Source organism: Sipha flava, unplaced genomic scaffold (assembly GCF_003268045.1).
Source record: "Sipha flava isolate LNK unplaced genomic scaffold, YSA_version1 229_pilon_pilon, whole genome shotgun sequence".
Lineage (NCBI taxonomy): Eukaryota > Metazoa > Arthropoda > Insecta > Hemiptera > Aphididae > Sipha > Sipha flava.
Window position 1 is genome coordinate 588,754 of NW_020272866.1, and position 25,636 is coordinate 614,389.

At 25.3% G+C, this 25,636-nt stretch overlaps 5 protein-coding genes across 12 annotated transcripts in view; 3 read left to right on the forward strand and 2 right to left on the reverse strand.

Annotated features, from left to right (window-relative positions):
• The window catches only part of LOC112683588 (troponin C), a 7,738-nt gene extending 5,837 nt beyond the window's left edge, over positions 1–1,901 (forward strand). Inside the window, exons 3-5 of the mRNA XM_025554673.1 lie at positions 1,264–1,407; positions 1,469–1,720; positions 1,777–1,901. Coding sequence (XP_025410458.1) covers positions 1,264–1,407; positions 1,469–1,720; positions 1,777–1,805 — 425 coding nt within the window. The 3' untranslated portion in view covers positions 1,806–1,901. The remainder of the gene's footprint in view (positions 1–1,263; positions 1,408–1,468; positions 1,721–1,776) is intronic.
• LOC112683584 (proteasomal ubiquitin receptor ADRM1 homolog) lies at positions 1,894–8,522 on the reverse strand. The gene is made up of 8 exons (XM_025554668.1): positions 8,161–8,522; positions 6,125–6,241; positions 5,930–6,032; positions 4,147–4,255; positions 3,936–4,093; positions 3,760–3,861; positions 3,500–3,678; positions 1,894–2,240 (listed from the first exon to the last, which is right to left on the reverse strand). Exons 1-8 carry the CDS (start codon positions 8,362–8,364, stop codon positions 2,013–2,015), a joined length of 1,200 nt encoding a protein of 399 aa, XP_025410453.1. The 5' UTR covers positions 8,365–8,522; the 3' UTR covers positions 1,894–2,012.
• A 2,479-nt stretch (positions 8,523–11,001) lies between these two features.
• LOC112683590 (probable ATP-dependent RNA helicase DDX46) lies at positions 11,002–19,770 on the forward strand. 2 transcript variants are annotated; one of them, XM_025554674.1, is made up of 15 exons: positions 11,002–11,018; positions 11,083–11,190; positions 12,744–12,858; positions 13,133–13,259; positions 13,496–13,623; positions 13,932–14,135; positions 14,200–14,385; positions 14,440–14,716; positions 15,690–15,890; positions 15,973–16,175; positions 16,234–16,622; positions 16,738–16,888; positions 17,504–17,747; positions 19,053–19,414; positions 19,482–19,770. In XM_025554674.1, exons 1-15 carry the CDS (start codon positions 11,002–11,004, stop codon positions 19,722–19,724), a joined length of 2,955 nt encoding a protein of 984 aa, XP_025410459.1. In that variant the 3' UTR covers positions 19,725–19,770. The 2 variants fall into 2 exon arrangements, with proteins under 2 accessions (XP_025410459.1, XP_025410460.1); XM_025554675.1 differs by lacking the exons at positions 11,002–11,018; positions 11,083–11,190; positions 12,744–12,858 and adding an exon at positions 12,976–13,074.
• On the reverse strand, positions 19,765–21,233 carry LOC112683592 (probable DNA-directed RNA polymerases I and III subunit RPAC2). Its single transcript, XM_025554684.1, has 3 exons — positions 21,045–21,233; positions 19,925–20,194; positions 19,765–19,848 (listed from the first exon to the last, which is right to left on the reverse strand). The coding sequence occupies exons 1-3, from the start codon at positions 21,048–21,050 to the stop codon at positions 19,807–19,809; spliced, it is 318 nt and encodes a 105-aa protein (XP_025410469.1). The 5' UTR covers positions 21,051–21,233; the 3' UTR covers positions 19,765–19,806.
• Positions 21,234–21,362: 129 nt separating this feature from the next.
• LOC112683591 (clathrin light chain) lies at positions 21,363–24,461 on the forward strand. 7 transcript variants are annotated; one of them, XM_025554676.1, is made up of 9 exons: positions 21,363–21,552; positions 21,731–21,883; positions 22,003–22,065; positions 23,032–23,076; positions 23,548–23,574; positions 23,668–23,766; positions 23,839–23,950; positions 24,027–24,038; positions 24,159–24,461. In XM_025554676.1, exons 2-9 carry the CDS (start codon positions 21,736–21,738, stop codon positions 24,346–24,348), a joined length of 696 nt encoding a protein of 231 aa, XP_025410461.1. In that variant the 5' UTR covers positions 21,363–21,552; positions 21,731–21,735; the 3' UTR covers positions 24,349–24,461. The 7 variants fall into 7 exon arrangements, with proteins under 7 accessions (XP_025410461.1, XP_025410462.1, XP_025410464.1 ...); XM_025554677.1 differs by lacking the exon at positions 24,027–24,038; XM_025554679.1 differs by lacking the exon at positions 23,548–23,574.
• Positions 24,462–25,636: the final 1,175 nt, after the last annotated feature.

Below are 25,636 nucleotides of genomic sequence, written 5' to 3' on the forward strand. Positions count from 1 at the left end.
TATTTTGATACCTAATAGGCGACATTTAACATTTGATAATTTAAAAGATATTGTAATAATTCAATAATCATTTCGATAATTTAATAATAATAATTTTTTTTTTAGATTTTTTTTCCCAACATATTTGGATGTTTTCAGCACATATTTTATAAATTATACTTACATATTTCTGTATTTTTATTACATATAAATCCGTTCTTTACAAATGAATCTATATGGAAAAAATATATAAAATTAAAAATAGAAATTGTATTATCTTTTCTTTTTTTATCTTCTTGATACGAAAATATATCGTAATATGTATAAAAAAATATCATTTAACAAATAAACTTGTTTCAAAAGTTTCAGATTTAAAATGAATTACTAATAAAGACGTACACGAGTACGCAGTTCATGAAGGTTTAAGAGTAGTACTAAATATCTAGTATTTAAAATCTATTTTTTTTTAATTGTGATATAAAAATATAAAATATAACTATAAAAAATTAATGGATAATTTATGTTATTTTAAAAATTATTTTTGATTTTTGTAAGTAAGTATTTTTTAAGTGCATAATTTTAGGTATTTAGTGCATATAAATGCATATTTTTGAACTTTTTAAGACATATTTCAAAGCATATTTTGCCATGTTTAAGTGTATAAATACATAGTTATTAAGGCATTTTTTAGAGCATGAACTTACGAACCCTGTTGATAAATGTACAACCAAAGTTACTAAACTGATTCATTTGACATATTGATGGAATATAGGTACTAATTATTAAGTATTATTGCATTAAGATTAATTATTAAAACATAATTTGCTCCTGGTCGGCATTAACCCATAATCCGGCACTGATTCCAATGTATATGTTCATGTACAGTGTATAACCAATTCTTTACAGTGTCTCCCTATAGTGGACCTTTTTTAATTCCCCGTGGCTGTCCACGATATAGGGGTTTCATTGTATAACACTAATTATATTTAATTAATTTAAAATTAGTTATAATTTCATATTAAATAGCTTAAACCAACCCAACAATATTGATAATAAAAAATGTGTGGGTAATTTAAAAAAATTTTATTCATATTGACTACTGTCTCAGTATAAGGTAAATATGAAGAAAGTACCTGATATTGTATCATTGATATAAACCCATCATAGAAAAGTTGCTAACCCACTATAGCAGTTTTTGTATTTTTATACATTTTAATAAAATATATATTATAATTTACTCTTTCTAATTCAATAACTTGTTTAATAATTTAAATTTGTTTTAAGTAATGCGAAAAGCATTTCAAATGTTTGACACTTCCAAATCGGGATTCATTGATACACTAAAAATAAGTACTATATTAAATACCATGGGTCAATTGTTTGATGATTCCGAATTAAATGAACTAATAGAAGAAGTTGATCCAGATGGTAAATTATTATTTACTTTTATTGAGGAGTTACTTATAGCAATTATCATATATTTTTGTAGCCACAGGTAAAGTCAACTTTGATGGATTTTGCAAAATTGCTGCCCATTTTCTTGAAGAAGACGATGCTGAAGCTATGCAAGAAGAATTAAAAGAAGCTTTCAGACTTTATGATCGAGAAGGTAATGGATATATAACAACTGCTACTTTAAGAGAAATATTAGCAGCATTGGATGATAAACTTGGTCCAGAAGACTTGGATGGTATCATTGCTGAAATTGATACTGATGGATCAGGCACTGTTGATTTTGATGGTAAATATAAATAATGAAAGCTAATAATTACCATTAATTTATTTTTGTATTTTCAGAATTCATGGAAATGATGACAGGAGAATAAAATTACAAGACAAAGATTTTACTTGAGGATGTGAATTTTTTTTCTTTTTAATGGAAACAATTGATAATTATAATAAACCATCTCCATATATCTGCATTACTTTGTATTATTTATTTATCATAAGTATATTATAAATTGAATTAAAAACTGTAATAAATGCCTAAATTAATCTCATTCAAAATACATCATGAATTATTAATATAAACATTATTTTGACCCAATATCATCATTATCAGGTTTTTTGCGTTTTTCTGGATTTATTGGACAAGCATCATCTGACTCTTCAGCACTGATATTAGCTTGCTGAAGAGCTCGTACAAATTCTTCCATGTTTCCTTGATTTGCTGCACTCACGGCACCTTCTCCTAAATCAAACTGTTGAACCACAGATCCCAGTTGGCCAGTTTGTAAAGCGTTACTAAACATGCTTACAGCCTAAACAAAATATTTACATGAAATTTAAAACTAATTAAAACACAGAATGCTGATATACAGCAGGGATTAGTTTGTTAGAATTAAATAAAAAAAAAAAAGATTTATTTATCAAATATGAGTTTTAGTACAGTTTAGTACAGTAATAAATTAAAAGTTATAAATTTATGTTAATTATTACTGTCTTCAAAAAAAATTTAAATCCAAATAATTTGTGAAAAACTATGATTATTTTTTAAAATTACTGAAATAACAGTAAAATTAATAGTAATACAAAGTAATACTAAATAGCTGCACAAAAGTGATAAATTATTTCTCGCGTTGTGGATTTTTTATTTATAATTTTGTTGGTTAACAGACTGTGTAAATTTCAGAACTGAATAAACAATTTTTAACCTGTTCAAAACTATGAATTTGAAAATACTGATGAAAATGTGAAAATTTGTAAACTTTTAGTACAAAATATTCTTAAAGGAAGTTAGATTTTAATGAAGAAGAAGAAGACAATGAGCTGGATATTGACCCACCAATTACAGCTAGATACGCTAAAAAATGTATTGATTTGTTGCAAAAGTTCTTCATGCATGAGGTAATGAAAATAGTCTATTTGATAAGCTGTGTACTCTTTTTGTCAACCAGATCTATATTAAGCAGCTATTATAATATATTGTACACCATCTACATCCAAATGAAATTTTATTGATTCCGCATAACTATTCATTTTTATTGAGTATGTACTATTATTCATTATTAATTTATATTTGTATTTGTATTTTAGTAAACTATTAATTTAATTTATAATTTTTTTTTAATTTTATGGCTTACGTATGCAAAATAAAAACTTCTTAATGTTTTTAGACCAAGCTTGGTTTATATGGCCAACCACTAAATGCAGGTTTTGTCTTAACGTATCTGTGTTAAACGAAATTTACTGTATATGTAAAAAATAATTAAACATTTTATTATTTTATGATTATCAAAAGATACGACATGAATTTAGGTGAAAAAAAAATTTATTTGTTATTAAATAAAATAAATTTCTATTGTAGTTATTTGTTTTTATTTTTCTTAAACACTTAACATTTTAACAAAGAATAAATTGTTTAATTTAATAGTATGTAGATCAAAAAATACTGGTAATTAAATGAATCATAATTGATAAGTAGTATATAAATTATTTGATAAACAAAATTAATAAGACTCAGTCCTCGTGAAAAATATTCAAGCTTAAATATTTCTAAAATTATATTGTACTAACAAACCTGTCTAAACTGTGGGGAAGTAATAGTATCTTTTAAATTGTCAGGTGTTGATTGACTAGTTGGTGTCGAATCTGATGAACTTTCAGCAGTTGGTAAATGCTGAGCTAACTGGCTTATTGCACCTGTGTTTTCAATTACACTTTGTAAATTTTCCACATCCATAGCAGCCGATAAATCCACTATATTATAAAATTAGAATCCATAATACTTAATACTATAGATAGAATATAAATTGAAAAAAAAAAAATTGTTTATCTAACCTGGAGGTTTGTCAGTTGTTCCTTGAGCACTAGTCAATCCAGATAACATAGATTGGAGGTCTCTCAGTTGGATACCAGTAGCTGATCTTTGTTCTGGATTTTCTACAAAAATCAACAAATATTTCACAGTTAGTTTCTGCAAATATAGTAATATCAAAATATATTTATATAATTACCTGTAGAACCTGAGTTCACACTACTTGTAGGAGGAGGAGAACTACTAGAGCTAATTGATCGATTACTGCCACTAGTAGTATTTGTACTACTGCTAGTATTAGCAGGTTGAGCACTAGATGCTTGAGTTGTTGATGATGAACGTCCCGTTTGACTTGATCTAAAAATCATACTCTCAAAAATTAAGTTAACATTTAACTGTCTAATAATTACCTCATTGTTCCAAGTAATGATGATAAGCCCCCGATTTGACCAACTCCCCCAAACAACTGCATTAATTGTTGTTGAGACATGTTACTTAATAAATTTTGTAAATCACCATCTACATATAAATAGATAAAATTAAAAAATATACTTTAAGATATGAAATTAACTGTTTGTTGGTAAAATAATAAAAACTGAAATCTTAACAGACTAGGTTCACTTATTTACAGCAGATGAATGGTTAGGTAGAAATACAAAAATTTATAAATTATAATAGCAATTATTTTTTAAATAACTGAAGCAGTTTTTCAATAAAATATCAATTTAATAACTTCATCATAACACTACGTCGTTGACACAAAAAAACCTCTTATGTGCCAAATTTTCGATTTTGAGATATTGGTATCCCTGGGTTCAGAAAAAATAGGCGGTCATTTTGATAAAAACTCCTATGTGCTATCTCCATCGTAGAATTAATGAAAAATAATATACAATTCCTCCTATGTGTTACCATCCATAAATCGTTTATAAAATACCTCCTATGTGATTAAAAATTTGGTCAAAATTACATTGGAGATATTGGCATGCATAGTAGATTATAATTTTCTATAATTAGTTACCTATAAAACAGAAAAGTGATAAACTATGTTTTTTTTTCAACTATGATAAGAAATCCAAAGACTGGTTACTATTACATTACTATTTTTAACTTTTACCTAATTTGTTATAATTCTAAAAAGTATATTTTAAGTATTTTGAGTAAATATAATTTGTTATTTATTTTATTACCAGGACTGAAAAAGTGGTTAACTATTTTTTATTGTTTTTTTGTTGTAATGTTTTACATTTTATAATTAGTTATAACTTATAAAAGTTAGCAATTATGTTTTGTTAGTACATTGATAATATTATAACTATAAAGTTTAAAGTTATTTTGTTTTATAATGTTAAGTATTTTATACAATTATAATTTGTTAATAAATATTTATTTCTTAGATAAAACAACTTAGTTTATTTTTTATAAAATCGTTCAAAATAAGTCTTATTATTATTTCTCTGGCATCAACTATTATTCAAATAACCTCCTATGTACTGTTTGGCAAAAAAGATTGATTAACATAACCTCCTATGTGATGAAATATTGACAATTTGTACAATAAATACATATATATTAAGTTTTTTACTTCAATTTTTTTCAGAATAAAAATGTATATTTTATTACGTTTTTTAAATGTATTTTCATTAATCATTGATGATTTGTGATTTTCGTCTCTCCTGAAAAATTAGGTTTAAGCACATGGGAGATTTTTTCGTGTCAACGACGACTATATTATGGCTTATAAATAATAATATAATAAAATGTTTTTTTTATAAAAGGAATTTCAGTATTCTATTTCATCACCAATATATAAATATTAGGCTTCTGCTAAAAATACTTAAATTAAAAATGGAATTGAAAAAATATTTTTTGGGAGTGAATTACAAAAATAAATAAATATTATTTTGATAATATCTTAGGTGCATCAGAACAAATAACAAGATATATCAGAACTATTATAGGAGCGTTTCAGAAATGCTTATAATTTTAAGAAAATTGTCAAATTTTTAAATTTTAAGTAGAAAAAAAAAGTAAATTAGTATATTTATAAATTCTAATTTTTTACTTTTAACCTAACCAGTTCAGGAATTTAATTACTTTACCATGTATTCATATATAACATGGTTATATATAACTAACATCTAGTTTATGAACGAATTTAAGATTTTTTGTATTTAAAACTGCTATACAAACCAGGAGTTGTACCACCACTGCGGTTTGAACCTGGAGCTGGAGGGTTGTTCATGACATCATTTACACGACGACAGTTTTCATCATCTTTGTCAGTTTTTGGTTCCTATATTTCATATAAAAATAAACAAAATAAATAAAACATATAATATTAAATAATTACTATATCAAATCAATATAATAAAAAAATTAAGTAACCTGTAGCCAAAAAAAAGATTTTTTGTTTGATGACTTGAACTTTAGCACATAAACTCTTCCAGTATTACACTGTGGCACAAATTTAAACTCACAATCATCAGGGAATATTATCAAGTCCTATATTGTAATAAAAAAAAAAAAAAATTATAGGTTGATATTCTACATACTTATTTAATTTTTGTAAATGAATGTACCTAGATAAATTGAAAACAATATTTTTCTTACATGTAATTATATCAGTGGTCACTAATTAATATTTTTAGAGGGCCAAATTTAGAATTTTGAAAATTTTTGTGGTAATCTAAATTCAAAGTAAATGTTTTTAAGAAATTATTTTATAATGCAAACATTATAAATAGCTGCTTTCTGGTGGAAAATCAGACAAACTAGCTAGACCTCTGAGCAGTCCACTAAAACAAAACAATATAATTCCATCTACTCAAACAAAAACTGTCCATTTTCAAATACAACTAAATTAATAATACAACAGAAATTAGGTTAACGCTAGTGGACAATAATTGATGAATTAGCATTGATGTGTAATTAGTACATTCCATAGACTGTCAAACCTATTCAAATTTTAAAATATGCTAGGTAATCGGCATAATATCTGTTTCTGCCAGTAAAAACCAATGTATTTTATTATTGATGTTAATTTTTTTTTCTTGTCTGTGAGTCATATTAAATTTGTCTGCTGACCAAAAATGGCAATTAGTAATTATAATATAATATATTACGTGATTAAACTAAAATATTTACTATCATTACAAATGGCAATAATTTAAGAAGGGGTAAATTTATTAACAGAAGGGGTATCTGCCACCGACTACCAACCACAAGATTTTGAAGGGCACAAATTTTTTTATAGAATATCCTAGAGTCAAAAACTATTTGCCATTTACTCTTTTAAAAGAAAAACTTAATTGATTTGTGGTTTTTAATATTGAAAAATGTTTTGCTTAAATCTATTTCATGGAATGAACGTATTGACTAATTCGCTAAACAAAAAACATTTTTATAAAAATATTATAACTAACAAAAATAGAATAATGTATTTACATAATTTACCTTGCAGAACTATTCAAACACTATCTATATGATATTTTCAAGCCCCACCCTAATATATTCTCTCCTAACAACATAAATTCTGTGGAAGAGTATCTGAAATTCCCACTTCCATTTTCTTGCCCAATCAAACACTTCTCACCAAATGAAGTTAAATATGCCATTGATAAGCACCCTATTAACAAATTTCCAGGGTTTGATTAAACCCACTGCCAAATTTTCCAGGTACCCAACAAAAAAAGCAATTATTCATCTCACACATTTTTTTACTTTGTGTTCAGGTTCTATTATTTTCCAGCACTCTGGAAATTTTCAATCATTATTCTTGTTCCAAAGCCCAATAAATCTTCTGACTCTATCTCCTCTAACTGACCTATAAGTCTGTTACCATTCTTCGCAAAAATCTTCAAAAACTTATACTAAACCAATTTCTACTGCGCTTAATCAAAAATTCCAGTTTATTGTACATATATATTTTTGTTGAAGATAAAATGTTGAAAAGAATTGGTAATTTCATTAAAGTACATATTTGTAATAAAATCAAAGAATTTTTAGGACCAAAATAATACATTACTACCCTACCAAGATATTAGATAATATTAAATGTAAACTTAAATGAATAAAAATGTAATAAAATGGTGAAATATAGAATATTTTTCTTTTTGATACATATCTTAAAGGTATGTTAGATACACTTATCACTATTTACATCTCAATTATTTCAAAAGCTTTAATAGAATACAATTATTTGAAAAATAGTTAAAGGTACAGAACTATATTATGTAATTAAAAATTATTACGATTTAAGATAGAATCAGAAATAAATATTTAAGAATAAAAATAAAACATACATAATATTTTGGAAAAATTTATTTTGTGAAATATTAATATTTTAAACAATAATATCATTAAGTTTTAAATCGAAATTTGAAGTTGACTATTATTTTAGTGCCTTAGGTAAAATAACTTACATCTTCAACTACACCAGATGAACGATCTTTCCAGCAAAAATGAATCAAGGAATCATCAGACTGATGAATATACAACAATCCCTTTCTCTTGTCAGGGTATACCATTTTTCCTCTCATAGACATTTTTCCAGCTTTAAACTCAACAAGATTCTTGGATTGGTTTCTACCAGCCGTACTTCCAAACAATGCTGTTGCTCCAGACATCTTTGTTATTTTGAAAACGATTCAAAATAAAAATTTCAGTAATTTAAAAATTATTCAAAATATAAGAGCAAATAATATATTGTGTATTTAACTATGAGAACAATCAACATAAAACACTATGGTTATATTGTTCATCCGGAATATATTATGAAAATTGCTTTATCACGATGCTTCAAGTGCAGTGTAATCAAAAATAGATGACGAATGGGTTATAACGATAAAGCAGTGTGACCTTTTTCAAGATTTCTTACATTATCAAAAAACCGAGTTGTGAAAACTTTTTCAATTATCATTGATTTGCAACTGCGGTATTTAATATGATAAGATTCGAATTCTAAATTTTTAAATATTCAGTATTTATAAAATTTTCGGTTTCGGCGTTGTTGACCAAGAATCTAAATTCTTATTACCTACTTAATTGTGAAATTTAAACTTATAAAATTATGATAGTATATTTATCGTATTATGTATTAGTTGAAACAAAAGTAAGGACATCTGAAATTATATAATAAGCAATAAAAAGAAAGAGAGAAACAATTTTTAATTAAAAGTGAGTTGCCCATCGTGCGGGTTGTCTAAAGACAGCATACTATTCAATATTCAAACACATCAGAACATTTTAATTTACAATAAAAATAAATGGACGAAATTTATAATAAAAATAGGTAAATTTAACAAATAATAAAATTAAATATTTAAATAATATTTGTATGTATTAAACCACGAAGACCAATTTTATTACGAATATAAATGATAGTTTATCATGTATATTGAACCTTTTAAAATATAAATGCACATTTGGGCAAGGTCTTCAGAAGCGAGGTTGTATAATTTTAAGAATGATTTTAGGAATCCTGTGGTTGTACCCCAAGTCTTCAAGTATTAAAAACATTTTCAATTAACCTCTTATAATCCAGTATATGATAAATGATAAACGAACTTAATGATGAGTATACGACCAATAAACGATTTTAAGAAATATAAACTAATCACATTTAACAGCGTAATACATTAATGATATTATTCCTTATTTTATGCAATTATGGAATCTGTGAAAACAAAATTCCAGATTTTGTTTAGTAGAATAATATAATTAAAATAAAAACTAATGTTAATAGGGCATTATTTAGAGGTTTTAGGACTGTGTATTTTATTTAAAAAAAAACATTTTTTAATGAATAATTTTTACCTATTTTTAGTTTCATTAAATTAATTTGATCATTTCTAATTTATTTGTGTATATTACTTAATAGTATACTAAAATAGCTTTAAAATGCAAAAAAAGTTAAAAAGTTCTGTTTAAAAAATAAAAAATAAGTATAAGGTTCGATTGTTTAAAAATAAAGTTAATTACCAATAACTTATATTGTAATGAAGTTTACCTCCCCCCAGTGTTTCCATTATTTTTGGTATACTTCTCCCCGCGACACAGCGAATATGTTTACAAATTAAATTTTGATTATTTATTAAAAACAAAAGACTATCTATGATCTTAAAGCAATCTGAATATGAAAAAACTTACTAAAAATTTAAAAATATATACACTCATGAGCAGTGGCGTACATTCAATCTTGCTCTGGGAGGGGTTTAACAAAAATAATCATCTTTTTTTTTCGTTGCACAGATAAATAAGATAAATAACTGCTATAAATAGATATTATTTTATACAACTTTTTTACCAATTTACAGTTTACTTTTACATTACAGTAAATTAATAGCTATTGAGATATAAAAACACCATAGTTAACAAAACTTTTCAAACACCTATCAATATAATTATTTAATTATCATAATATTTGTATAGTTGTATATTTTAAGTTCAAAACGTAGTAATGAAACTACGAATATATTACATGTCATCAATAATAAAACAATTTTTTTTTTTGGCCCTGAGGGGGGTTTGAACCCGGAAACCTGCCCCCGTATGTACGCCACTGCTCATGAGAATAATAATATAGGACCTATTGCATCAAAGTACAACATATTACAGTATAATCTGTAGACGAAATTTGAAGTTTGACAAGTAAATGAGTAAAAGGAAATTTATTATTACAATTTCTTAGTAAATAATATTAAATATCAGTTAAATTTATGAACAATAAAAATCAAATTTTTATGGCTTCTGAAAAGTTACAAGTATCATGGGTGGATTTTGCGCCTTTAGCGATGACTCATGTCACCAACCTCTACTCACGACCATAGACTGTATCTTTACCTCTTTACCTAGTTGGAATATAATATATAACAAATAATAATTAATGATCATTATATGAATTAAAATAACGAATAGAGGTTTTATGAATTTATTATTTAATTATAATTATTATATTGCTTATAATTTGTTTCTATGTTGGTACCTAATTTTTATCATGTTAGGGAGGGAGGATGGCGGTTTTCATTTCCTCACTCACTCCCTCACTCTATCTCGTTCAATCTTTTTCACTCTCTCTGTCACTCTTCCTCTCACTCTCTCTAAAACAGTGATCGACGCTCGCCCTACGTATAGATAAACTACTCGTAGCCGACTACTGAAGTTCGAACCGGCGACTATAGCTTGGCTGTGTTGCCGCCTTATCCAGTTGGCCACTTGATTGCCTTTTTTTCTTCGTTTTATGCATATTTAAATAAATTTGAACTATGGTTCGTAGTGGAAAGTAAGTTTCTTTTAACTATTTGTTAAATAGATTTATTAATTTATTTCATTTTTATGACTGATAGTGATAGACTTCATCGTAAGAGATCAAGAAGTCGTTCTCGTAGTCCTCGCAGGCATCGTCGTAGTCGATCGCGGTCAAGATCTCCTCGTCATAAGATACACAAATCAACGTAAGTATTTTTATGAAAATAAAATTTCACTTTCTACTTTGCTTCAAATATTTAGCAAGTAAATAAGTAAAATACACTTGTTAGAGATACCAACTGCTTTTTTTATTATAAAAGTATTTTTTCTATCCCTTTTTATGTATATAATTTTGTATTACTAAAATATTCTTAATTTATGTTATGCTATTGTATTTCAATTTTTTATCTAAAAATCTTGACATATTACTGTACATATTATTATATTAATAATTTTTAGTTTTTATCATTGTTACCTTCAATTTTGATACTTAATATATTTTAATAAAATATTGTGTTTATGTATATCCATAACAGTTCTTTGTTGTATAGCACTATTTATTAAAATATTTGATGTTCATTTTTAAATTTGTGATAGAATTTATATAATTTATATCTGTAACAGACGTTATAACCTTTTTAGACTATAACTCTCCAAGAGTATTATTACTTAGCTGTTACCAACACACATTTGTTCTTTCCCTTTTCCTCCAATCATATCTGCATATTGTTTTAAAGTCCTGATTCATACTATAAAACTGTTAATACTACTGACATTATAATAATGTGGGTACATTTTTTCGAAGCATCCGAGTTGGGTCCCAAGTACTAGGGGTTAATCGCAGGTAGTATACTAGTTGTGTCCCTGATGTTTTTAGGTACTACACTAGTTGGGTCCCAAATTTTTATAGGTACTACACTAATTGGGTCCTGGATTTTTATAGTTACTACACTTATTGGGTCTTGAATTTTTATATGTACTTCACTAGTTGGGTTCTGAATTATTTTAGGTATTACACTAGTTCCTGAATATTTTTTGGTAAGAACTACATTATACTAACATTTTCCTTCCCATTTTAACATTTATAATATTATACTTCTATACTAACTTTCCAATACTATTATATAAATTATAGAATTTTTAAAAAATGTGGTCTTGTGGTCTAAATAGATCAAAGACAGTCCTAAGTCTGTTAAAATAGGAAGGAAAATGTTTGTATAATGTAGTACTTAGCAAAAATATTCAGGAACTAGTGTATACCTAAAATAATTCAGGACCCAACTAGTATAGTACCTAAAATAATTCGGAACCTAACTAGTGCAGTAATTTTAAATTTGGGACCCAATTCGAATGCAGCCTATTTTTTATATAAAAATATAATATATGAAACTAAAAGAAAATTAACTTTTTGATTTAAATTTTTAAAATCAAATAATAATTACATAATATTTAAAAACAAACTATTTAAGAACTTAAAAAATTAAATTAAGAAAAAAATTGAGTAAAAAAGTAAAAACAGAAATGAACGGTTTTTCTTTTGGTCTAATTTTCTGCAGTTTAAAATTATTGATTAAGCTATCAAATTAAGCTATGTTTTATAGTTAAATTATATTGCATAATATATAGTATGTTAATGAGTAATTTTTTTTTGTCAATTATAAACTTTGTTGATTATTTATAAAATAATTTTTATTAATTTGAATTTTTAGTTAATAATAATGCATTATAGATTATATATAATATTATTTGTACTATATAGGAGGGATAGGAAAAAGTCAAGATCTCCTCGCCGTTCTCGTTCACCACGTAATAAAAGAAAGTCACCAGAGCGTAAACTTGAAGAAGTACCTTTTGATCCAACCAATCCAGATAAGGTTAAATTAATTAAAAAATTGTTAATATTTAAATATGTTTAAAATTTACTTTAGCCAACATTATTTTCTTTGTAACGTTAACTGAAATATCTTTTTAACAGATCGTTAGATGGCACTGATGGCAGTCCGTCCAAATTGAATATTCAGATTTACTGATCATTGAATGATGGCTAAAATAAATTTAAGCAAACATTTTTAATTGTATTTTAATATATGGTAATACAATTAAATATTATATTCTATATTGAAAATTATTGAATATATTCTTTTTTAGGAAACCGAACAAAAAAAGCTTGAATTAGAAATGCAAAAACGGAGAGAACGTATTGAGCGTTGGAGAGCAGAGCGAAAAAAAAAAGAATTAGACAATGTTAAGAAAGATGTACGAACTACTATCATGTGTAAGACCTAATATATTGTTATGAGTTTTATGTCTTATTATTTCTGTAATTCATTGTTTTAAGTAACTAAAAACTTATTAATAATTAATATGAATAAATATACATTTTTAAGTATTTCTTTTGAAAGTGGATTTATTCTAGATCAAAATTATATTTGTTTAATTTTATTGTTTACATTTGGATAACTGTTAAAATAAATTTCTATTGAATATTAATTTTTAAATACTTAATTATAGCTAATCTACAAATACCATCAAAAAAATGGAATTTAGAAGATGACAGTGATGAAGAAGAAGATGGAAAAAATAATGCAGAAAAAATTGTTGAAGAAGAAGAAATTGATCCTTTAGATGCTTTTATGCAGGTAATAATCACCAAAATTAATTTCAAATGATATTTGTATTGTTAGTACCATTAAGATTTTTAGTGCAAGAAAATGTATGAACTGATGATTATTTATGTAATTATTATAATTGTACATCTACTATCTACAATAGTATTTCAACTCATATTTTCAAATCTAAAATATTAAAATTATACATTGGTGTTGGCAGAATTATTGACCTATTGTAGGTTAACTCTCTTGTACCCTCTCGTGCCTTATAAATGCATAACAGTATATAACAAAGAAATTAATAAATCAGTATTATTTAATAATTATCTTTTTTTAAGGGCGTTCAAGAAGAAGTGCGTAAGGTTAATAAAGTTGATGGACATCGAAGTAATATATCTGAAAAAAATTTCTCTAATGATCTTAAACAAAATCCAGGAGTTGACACTACTAGTTCTGGAGTTGTAATTGTATCTGGAGTAGCAAAAAAAAAGGATAACAACACCAGAGGTGAACTCATAGAACAAAATCAAGATGCTTTAGAAGTATATTAAGAATTAATATTAACTAGTATTTATTCTATTTATGTATAATTTAAAATATTTCCAGTATTCGTCTGAAGAAGAACAAGAAGATTTGAATATAGCAGCTGCTAGTTTAGCAAATAAACAAAAAAAAGAATTGCCTAAAATTGATCATGCTGGCATGAGTTATTTACCATTTAGAAAAAATTTTTATGTTGAAGTACCAGAAATAACACGTATGACTACTGAAGAAATTGAAAAATATAAAGAGGTATTTAAAAGTTAAATAAATTCAATTAGTATATTTAATTCTTTATTTTACTAGGAATTAGAAGGTGTTCGAGTAAAAGGTAAAGGCTGTCCACGTCCGATAAAAGTATGGGCTCATTGCGGTGTCAGCAAAAAAATAATGGATAATTTAAAAAAACATAATTATGAAAAACCTACACCAATTCAAGCACAAGCTATTCCTGCTATTATGTCAGGGCGTGATCTTATTGGTATTGCAAAAACTGGAAGTGGAAAAACTCTGGCATTTTTATTGCCAATGTTTAGGCATATTATGGATCAGCCTCCTTTAGAAGATACTGACGGACCAATTGGTTAGAATAGTTAAATAAGTAATCATTGATGAGTTATATTTAAATGAATTTGTAGTTGACACTTATATTTTCAAATAGCTTATTTGTATAAAAAATATCTATTTTTAAAATTTTATTTTAACTTATTTAATTTAAAAATATATCTTACAGAAAATAATGATTTAATTTAATATATAAACTAGGGATGGGCAAAATTGTTTGAACATCGATATATCGATTTTTAAAATATAGATGTTTTCAATTTATTGGTGAAAAACCATCAATGTTTAAGAACATTGAAAAAAAATATTTTCCCTCTAGAGCTGCCATCTGTTGCACACCTTATATTATCTGTACAGTGTACTATTTTTCTGATTAAATAATAAATTCAAGAGTTAAAATACTGACATTAAGTTTTATTAGTTAAAAACAGTACCACGGAAATGATGTTATTGCGCTCCACTACCACTCTCCTTCTATTGACATGTCCATTACTATCTATCTATTTTCGTCTCAATGTGTGTTCATTAATTATAATTTTAATAAAATGTAACCGAAGAAAAAATATAACTTTTAAAAATGCTTATACATTTTTTTCGTTCATAGTTAAGGATTTTTAATGCATATTTGATCAATTGTTAGTGCATTATTGCATGCTTATTTATGCGTTGTTTAGTGCATGAACTTATGAGCTCTAATTATAACTGTATGTTGTACACTGCAAACTAAAATAATACAAACAAAAAAAATTTGAACATTTCAATCATGAACATCGATATTTAATTATTAATCGAAAGCAAATCATAGATGTCAAAACAATGATATATCGACCTAAAACATCAATGTTTTTTGCTCATCCCTAATATAAACTATCTAAATATATGACTTCAAGTATTTGTATTAAAAATAAGTCTTAACATAGTTATTTTTATAGCATTATATTTTAATTTTTATTTATTTTGTTTTAATTTTTGTATATATTTCATTGATTTAGCTATTGTTATGGCACCCACAAGAGAACTATGCATGCAGACTGGAAAAGAAGCCCGTAAATTTACTAAAAGCTTAGGGTTAAGAGTTGTATCAGTTTATGGTGGTACTGGAATATCGGAACAAATTGCTGAATTAAAACGGGGAGCTGAAATTATTGTTTGTACACCTGGTAGAATGATAGATATGTTGGCTGCAAATAATGGTTAATATTTTAAAAGTTATAATCATTCTTTTGATCATGATTTGGATTAAAAAAATCTTAGATTTTTTTTTTTTTTTTTTAGGTAGAGTTACCAATTTAAGAAGAGTGACGTATGTGGTATTAGATGAAGCAGATCGTATGTTTGACATGGGATTTGAACCACAAGTAATGAGAGTAATTGATAATATACGTCCTGATCGTCAAACTGTTATGTTTAGTGCTACGTTTCCTCGTCAAATGGAAGCTTTAGCAAGACGAATATTACAAAAACCAGTTGAAGTACAAGTATGTTTAGGTCACCATATTTGTGTTAATAAATTAAATGTATATTTAATTTTTGTAGATTGGAGGCAGAAGTGTTGTAGCCAAAGAAGTTGAACAACATGTAATTATTGTTGAAGAAGAACAGAAATTTATGAAATTACTTGAAGTATTGGGAATATATTATGAAAAAGGTAGCTGTATTGTTTTTGTGGATACTCATGAAAATGCAGATACTTTACTACAAAAGTTGCTGAAAGCTTCATATCCCTGTATGTCTTTACATGGTGCTATTGATCAATATGACAGAGATAGTACAATAGTTGATTTTAAAAGTGGTCAAGTGAAGTTGTTGGTGGCAACATCTGTTGCAGCCAGAGGATTAGATGTCAAAGATTTAATATTGGTTGTTAATTATGATTGTCCAAATCATTATGAAGATTATGTTCATAGGTGTGGCAGAACTGGAAGGTAATCAATTAAAAATTAAATACCTAAAATATTAAACATTAATAAGATGTATACTTAAATACACTAAATAATCTAATTTAATATAAATTTATTTTATTTGCAATTAAAATTTTAGGGCAGGTAATAAAGGATTTGCTTACACATTAGTTTCCCCTGACCAAGAAAGATTTGCTGGTGATTTAATAAGAGCTCTAGAAACATCAAATGTTCAAGTACCAGAATCATTAAGGACAATGTGGTTACGCTATCAAGCAAAACAAGCAGCTGTAAGTAATATAAAAGTATAAAATATGTTTTTTTTTAAATTTGTATTATTTCAAATGAAATTATGAGATTTAGAGAATAAAATTAAAATCAACATCATAATTCCAACTTTGTTTCCCTTAAGTATGGGGTGCAAATTATGACTGACCTTAAGCAAAAATGGTAATTAAATTATCATTTCAATATCAAAAATATTTGAGGTAGATGATTAAAAACATAAATATTATTTCAAAAGTTAAATACTAACAAAAATGTGTAGACTATATATCTTAAAATAATCACATACAGGTGTTTCTGAAACTAGTATACACTTATTCTGGAGTGATCAAATAAAAAATCTTTTGAAATTTTTTTTTTATTTTCAAACCTGGGTTTTATCTAATTGTCTTTAGAACATTATTTTAAATCTAAAAATTAATATTTTTAAGAGATTTCTTGCAAATCTCTTATGTGAATCAATTTGTGACATTGATTTTGGGCTTGTCATGCATTAAAAAGTTTTTTGTGATCATCTAGCAAAAAAAAAGTAAAATAGTATGATACCATTAATAGAAAATTGGGGATCATTGTTTCAATTCTGATATACGTTCTACTAATAAAATTATTATTGTTTCTAGGAAGGAAAACAAGTTCACACCGGTGGTGGTTTTAGTGGGAAAGGATTTAAATTTGATGAAACAGAAGCTGTTATGGCTAATGAAAAGAAAAAATTACAGAAAGCTGCCCTTGGACTTCAAGATTCTGATGATGAAGATATTGAAGGAGATATTGATCAACAAATTGAAACAATGCTTGCTCCAAAACGAATTGTGAAAGAAGTTAAAGCTAGTGCTATAGGATTTCCAAATTTTACTGGTTTAAGTAATTATTATTAATTATCTATATGTATAAATGTGAAATTATGGTCACGGGTTGTGTCAGAAATTATTCATGCAATTACTATTCAAGTTTTTTTATATGATAGAGTTTTTTGGAGAAAAGGTTTTTTTATAACTTCGGTTAGTTGAGTAATAATTTGTAACATGTTTAATATTGGTAGTATATTAACTCTATCAGTAACCCTATTGGGAAAATATTTTTAGCTTCAAGTAAATATGAAGATGTCTTATTAATTTATGTTTTTATAAAAAGATATAAAATAATTGAGGAAACCGGAATAATAAGTTTTCATATAAGCCTAAAATAGCTAAACAATTTTAAAGATTTTGAATGAATCTAGGAATGTATTGGTTATAACCATGTGATGATGATAACCATTTTTTTTTTACTACCTATTTTTGACCAGAACTTAATTTGATCATCACAATCAAGGTTTCTAATGGGCAATGTTGTCTATTGTAATTTAATAAAGTTCTTCATACATATCTAGATTTAAAAAAAAAGTTTACTAGTGTTCGAATACTAAACTTTTCAATGATATTGTGTGTATATATAATTAATAACGATTTTGAACTATATTAATTATTTAGTTATAATTTTATAAATATTCAATTTATTGTCTGGAAATATTTACTAAATATTTACATAAATATATTAAAGACATTTCACTGTTTTGTTATATTTTAATGAAATTCTGACTGTTTTATAGACATTTATTTTTGATTCTTCTCAAATTTTAATGTATTATATTTTGATAACACTGGCGAATTTAACAATTTATTATAATTTACTTACCTACCTAGATATCTTCCTTTTTGCAAAACATGAACATTTAAAAATTCTAAATAAAAAAAGTTTCTTTTACTACATCAACCATTTAAAGACACATAAACTGATCCACCTGATCTCTTTCATTAAAAATCTTTATTTTTAGAATAATGTTACATTGATTTTAAGTTTAAAAGACCAATACAGCAATAACAATCATCCATCACTGTTATCTTATCTGATATAGAAGTTTTGTCCATTTTTTCATGTAATATTTTTAAAGAACTTTTTCATTCATCAGTTAAAATTTCTTTTTGAAACCCTATTTAATTTTATTGTCTAACATTAGAATTATGTTATCTTTTATACGTCTGAATTTTTATGAGTTTATAAAAGACTCATTTTATAAATTTTTAGTTGATTGAAAAAAAATTAAATGCCAAATAATTATATTATGTTACTATTATATAATTCTTGTAACATTTAAATGGTTATAACTTAAATTAAAATATTTTTTAGTGGAAGTTAATGGAACTCCTCAAGCATCAGAAAGACTTGAATTGGCTAAACGTTTAGCTTCTCGCATTCATATAGCTAAGAATCTTGGTCCAGATGCTAAAGGTGCTTCACAACAAACGGCAGAAGCTATATTTAAAGGCGGACTTGCTAGTTCTCAACCAGTCATTACTGCCAAGACTGTTGCTGAACAATTAGCTGCTAAATTAAACACACGCCTTAATTATCAACCTAAAGATGAAGATGGTGAGAGTGAATGTGGAGATGGTCAAGAAGCTGGAATGGAAGAAACATTTAGAAAGTATGAAGAAGAATTAGAAATTAATGATTTCCCTCAACAAGCTAGGTGGAGAGTTACTTCTAAGGTAAGTAAAAAACTTTCTGATTTTGGTCTAAATTTTAACTGTACTTTAACTTAAAAACACATTTTAGGAGGCTTTAGCACAAATATCAGAATATTCAGAAGCTGGTATAACAGTTCGAGGTACTTATTATCCACCACCTAAAAATCCTCCTGATGGAGAGCGTAAACTGTTCTTAGCTATTGAAAGTACTGATGAATTGGCTGTTTCTAAAGCCAAAATAGAAATTACACGTCTTATAAAAGAAGAATTATTGAAAATGCAAACTTCTGCACATCATATGGTTAATAAGGCTCGATATAAAGTCTTATAATTACTATTGTAATATTTTTTTATTAATAAATTACATTTTCTTTTCACATGATTTTAATTTATTTTAATATAATTAATAATTTTTATGCAGTTGATGTATTTTCTTCATATGCAGAAATGGATTTCTAAAAAAGAAAAAATTCACATATATATAAGGACAATATGCTAAAGCTACTATGAAATATTAAACATTTTACATACTTTAAATGTTTTTTTAACATGATTTAACATTTTATTAAGTTCTTGAATACCATGTTTAAAGACATCTTCAACAGTATTTCCCTCTTTAACTTTTAATCTTAAATACATTTTATTTTCTGATGGATGTCTAATGGAATAAGCACAAAAATCCGTTTCTGGAAAACTTTCTAAAACATAAGTTATTAATGAACCTAGTGTATGTCCTTCATCTTCAAAAATAAATGTTCTATCTAATTCAGAAGGTCCTATGTCTTCATCATCTTGCAATTCCTAAAAAAAATTTTTAATATTTATTAATAAACACAAAGATTAATTTTTAAATTAATAAAAACTAACAATTATTTGATGATTGAAATTAATCATCACTTTACTTCAAAGTATTATTGAGTTATTTATTTAATCTAAACACATTAGCTATTATAAGGTATTCTCTAATCTTTAAAATACAAATAATTCAATAACGTTAAAAAAAAAAACATTTTAATTGTAATCTAAAAACAAGAAATTGTAAAAATCGTTTAAATTTTAAATTTTATATATATATATATATATATATATATAATACTTAATATATAATATCTAAGTAGCTGTAATAAGCTGATTTTTTAAGTTAACAATTATGTTGTCTAATAGATTTTAAAGTACTTCAATTTTTTTTTTTCAATTCTTAGATTGATTCAATGACTTCAATGGAACTTCATTACATCCATTACTGTTTTTTCATAGTAGTTTATATATTTTTTGGAAGAAAGGCTTTTTCAAAGTTTATGAACGTTATATACTTCGATTTATTTACTTTATCTTTTCCATGATTATCCTTAGACACAATATTGTTTCCCAGGTTCCTTTATTTTTCCTAAAACCAAATTGATCTTCCTCCAAATTATTATTTATTTTTTGCTTCTATTTTTTTATGAATTATTTTTGACAAATGTGTTATTAGACTTTCAGATTTCTTTTATTTTTTTTGGTATAGGTATCAGTACTTCAATTACTTAGTTGTATTTTTTATATAAACATTTTTAAAATATAATATTAGTTAAAATAAATAATTTTTTTTTTTTATAACAAAACAATACAACAACAAATTAAAATATAATGTAGACATTCAAATACTTACAGCCATGAAATCAAATTAAACACTACAATGATAAAAATTAATCATACAATTTTATAGTAATGTTATTAAATATTTGTGTAGACGATTTGACAACACGATCGACAAAAAGTGCTTAAATTTCAGCTACAACATGTTAAACACATTATTCGTTATCAAAGGAATTATGTATGATATTCAGATTGGTCAGTTACAAAAACAGCTTGTCCATTTATAATAACTTAATTATCGTAAGTTATATAATTTGTATTTTTAAGAGGCTTTTATCTTCATTATGAGTGATAAGTAACCCTACAAAACGTCATAACCTAACCACTTTATCTTTCTTCGAACAGAAGTTATTAGATTTACGATCTCAGTGGCCAATAGTTGAAAGATTTCCCGTCTCTTTTTTCCACTGACAACTTTTACATTGGTGAATTAATAACTGAAAGTATCCTGACTGTGAGCTGATTATTAGCGTAAATCCCGGACTAATACGAGTGTTCGGTGGAATTTCAAACTTTATTACGTAAGTTGTTAATTATTTTTACACGTCATCGTCAATCCGTTGGGAATTAAATGTTGAAACGCCTCTTTCCGACTCCTTTTTTTCCAACCTTATACGATTAATTTTACCGTTTTGGATCGTGCATAATTTAGGTACATCCATTATAATACTAAACCATTTAATTATTTTCTCGTCATAGTAATCATGGATAACTTTGGTGACAACTTTGAGGACGGAGACGTCGATCCCGCCGCAGAATTTTTGGCTCGTGAACAAACTCAACTAGCTGGGTTAGAAGACGATCTCAACACGACCAATGTACCGATAGGTGTTACACAAACATTGTCAAATGGTAATTATCATTAGTTAATCTCTAGCAAAATACTGCCATTTGCTTGCTTTGTGAAGCTTTTTTTTTATTATATTTTCCTTTTTTCTGCATGTTATGTTATGCATTTTATTTATAATTAGGTTCTGGAAGCAGCTTTGAAATAATTGATAGTGCAGAAAATCAATTAACAAATTCTGCAAATGGTGAGTTGTCAGATTCAAATTGTGATCAAAGTATTTTCCTTTTATTCTTATTATTCTCAGTTCATAAAGATTAGTTGTTCCAAATGTGGGTGCAATTTAATATGATTTATGTAATATTAAATAAAACTTTATTACTACTCTGGTTCTATTATACTTCTTTGTAAAAAATGTGTATTAATACGTTGATTATCATAAGCCTGCTGGCAGTATCCTTAAGAAGTCTTTATCTCTAAGCCATATAAAAATATAGTCGATTAAAATCAGTGGCTTAAATCACCAGCAATCTAAATTGTTCCACATTAACATACTTGTCTTAGGTCGCTGACAGGCTCATTGCAGTCAACATGTTAAATTAATTTTAATATTTTGTATTGTTTAAACATTATTTACTTAAAAATATTAGGCAAATGGTATAAGCTCTTAAATGTATGAATGATATTAGTTTTGAACTTCTTTAATATGCATTTTTCAACTATTTATAGAAATACTTAAACTGACGTAAATTTTGTTTTAATTGTTATAATTTCTTGTTTTATTTATTTTTTTATAAAAACTTCATCAAATTAAGAATAGTAATTCAAATGTTGTAGAAAACATTTTATTCAACATTTAAAACACATTGAAGTGATTGAAAATTATATTTCAGTTCCAAAATTTCATGTTGTGTATTAAAGTTTAAAATTAAATTGTTTAACTATAAAATCATACTATAAAATCAAACTATAAAATTTTATAATATTTAAATATGTGATTTATTAGTTTTAGTAAATATATATTGTAGATGTTAATTTTGGGAAAAAATGAATTCTATAGTATGAAAAAGAAAATTATTAAACTCACAAATATCATTATTTTTTTTATTTAATAATCCATTAATTTGAAAATTATTTGAATTAATTTGTTTGTGTTGCTTTTTTTTTATTATTTGCAAGTGCTGTTTTATTTTTATTTTTTATTCGTTTTTAGAAAATGGATTAACTAATGGTTTTACAGCTGCACATAGTGATGATGGTAAGTAAATATATGGGAATATGTTATAATTTAAGTTATAATATTAATATACTGCATATTGTTTTGTTACTAATTACTTAAAAATAATTAGTTAAACCCTAAGAATTTAATATTTACAAGTATATTACTTGTATATATATTTTGTTTTGTAAACTTGTTATAATATTATTTTAGTAAAATGTTTTGAAAATTAAAAATTTAAAACCTTATATTTGTGATTAATATTCACTTTTTATTGACTAGTCTCCTAGTCTTATCAATACTGGGTTATTATTTATCAAACAAAATTTAAATAGTCTGAAATTTTGTAATATAATTTATAATTTAAAAATAACACAAGTGGAATGGCATTAAAAATTAAAAAATTAAATTTTGTGTATGATGAATGCTCCTGTGCAAAACATTTATTTAAAGATACTAGTTATATCATTGGTGTTACAGTTATTTTATAATTTTTACATGTCTGTGCAGTAAAATTGGTATCACCTAAAAAACTCAGTGAGTAAATTAATTAGGGCGTAATTGATATAAAAAATGTATTTTATACTATTTAATTATTTTAATGACTTATTTATATTTTATTTGTATTAGATACATCATCACCAATAATTACACCTAAAGTTGAACGAGAAGAACCTGAGAAAATTAAAAAATGGCGAGAACAGCAAAAAACTCGATTAGAAGAAAAAGGTAAAATATTGTTTAAAAATTATAGCATGTATAAAAGTATTTAGTTCATTCATTTTGAATACATTTAAATAGATGCTGACGAAGAAAAAAAAAAAGAAGAATTACGGCAGGTAGCTAAAAAAGAATTGGAAGAATGGTACAAGATTCACAAAGAACAAATTGCTAAAACTAAGGATGTTAATCGGTAATTACTTTTTTATTTCAATAGCTTTTATTTTTTTACTATACATATACTTTTTTATAATGCTTCCCTGGAATAGAGAAGCTGCAATGTAAGTAGTATAATTTGTGATTTATTAAACTGATAATATTAATTTTTTAATTGCAACATAAAAGTATCTTGTACACTTCATAATTGATGACAACATGATATAATTTTAATGTTAATTTAGCAATGCAGAAAAACAGTTTGTTGCTGAATCTGATGAAATTGAACCAGGAACTGAATGGGACCGTATTTCAAAACTTTGTGATTTTAATCCAAAATCCAATCGTGCTAGTAAGGATGTTACACGCATGAGGTCTATCATCCTTCAATTAAAACAAACTCCACTAAAAAAACCTGTATTGTCTTCAAAATAGTTCTTATTTATGATTTCCTTTCCGTTTTTCCTAAATGGTAAATTATTTATTAATTTGTAATATTTACATTAAATTTTATGTTCATGTTTGTAATACACATTATTCCATTGAGAGTTTTTTATTTTATACTATTACTATACATAATGATATTCAATAAAAATATAATAGATATATAATCATTTTTGTAGCATATTAATGCAGATTTAAGTATTATATTAATTTGCTATCTCTAAAGTATTTACTAAATTGAAATATTTAAGAATTTAGTTGTTATGTGTAATAAATAACAAATAATTATAAATTTGTTGTATTGAATTTTTTTGCATTTTTAGAAACCCGAATGGGTTATGAATATTAGTATTAAAAATATTTATTTTTTTTCATCTGTATATAATGTTTTGTGTTTATGTATAAAACATTTAGTACTCTAGAATTTTCTATGCTAGACAACTTCATTATCTCTTATTATAAAATTTTATGAAATAGTACAGAACATACTTATATGTTATATACTTATATAGTTACTTTATAGGTCATATAGCTTCAAATTTAATTTATTTTTACTGAAAATAATAAAATTTCAAAAATATTTTTGGGCTACATTTTGATAACACCTATTTTATGTAGTATATATTTTTTTCAAGAAGCATATCAAATTAAGATTATTACCAAGTTACTTATTACCTACTAAATTACTTTTTAAATTATGAGTAAAACGAAGTGTATATTTTTTTCATGGCAAGTTTCTGATAAGAAATGGTATTTAGTTGTTACTGAGGAGGTGCATAGTCATTTTTTGAATTTTTCATCAGTTTTTTGAATAATTAAAAAGAACAGACAATAACCTAGATTAAGTTTCGAACTCAGCATTAACTAATATTTTCTTTAGTATTATTTCATTTGATTATTTTAAATTTTAAAGACATTTTAAAATTATCAAAATAATCTAATGTAATTTTTGCTGTTTAAAGGTACTTAACATTTTCTATTAAAAGAATATTCTATATCAATTGTTTATTTTAAAATTTTAATTTCACCAAAGGATGTATTTTAAAAATTATAATTTAATATGTAAATACATTAAAAAAAAAAAAAATAAGGTTTACTAATTCTATACAAAGATAATGAGTATTTGTTTATTCTTTATACAACTCATTATAATATACATATGTATTATGTATTTCCAGGAATTCATATGAAATATAACTAATTTTCAATTATAAAAAATATTAATGATAGTTAAAAATATACAAAAATATGAAATTGAAATTCAATCAACATTTATTAT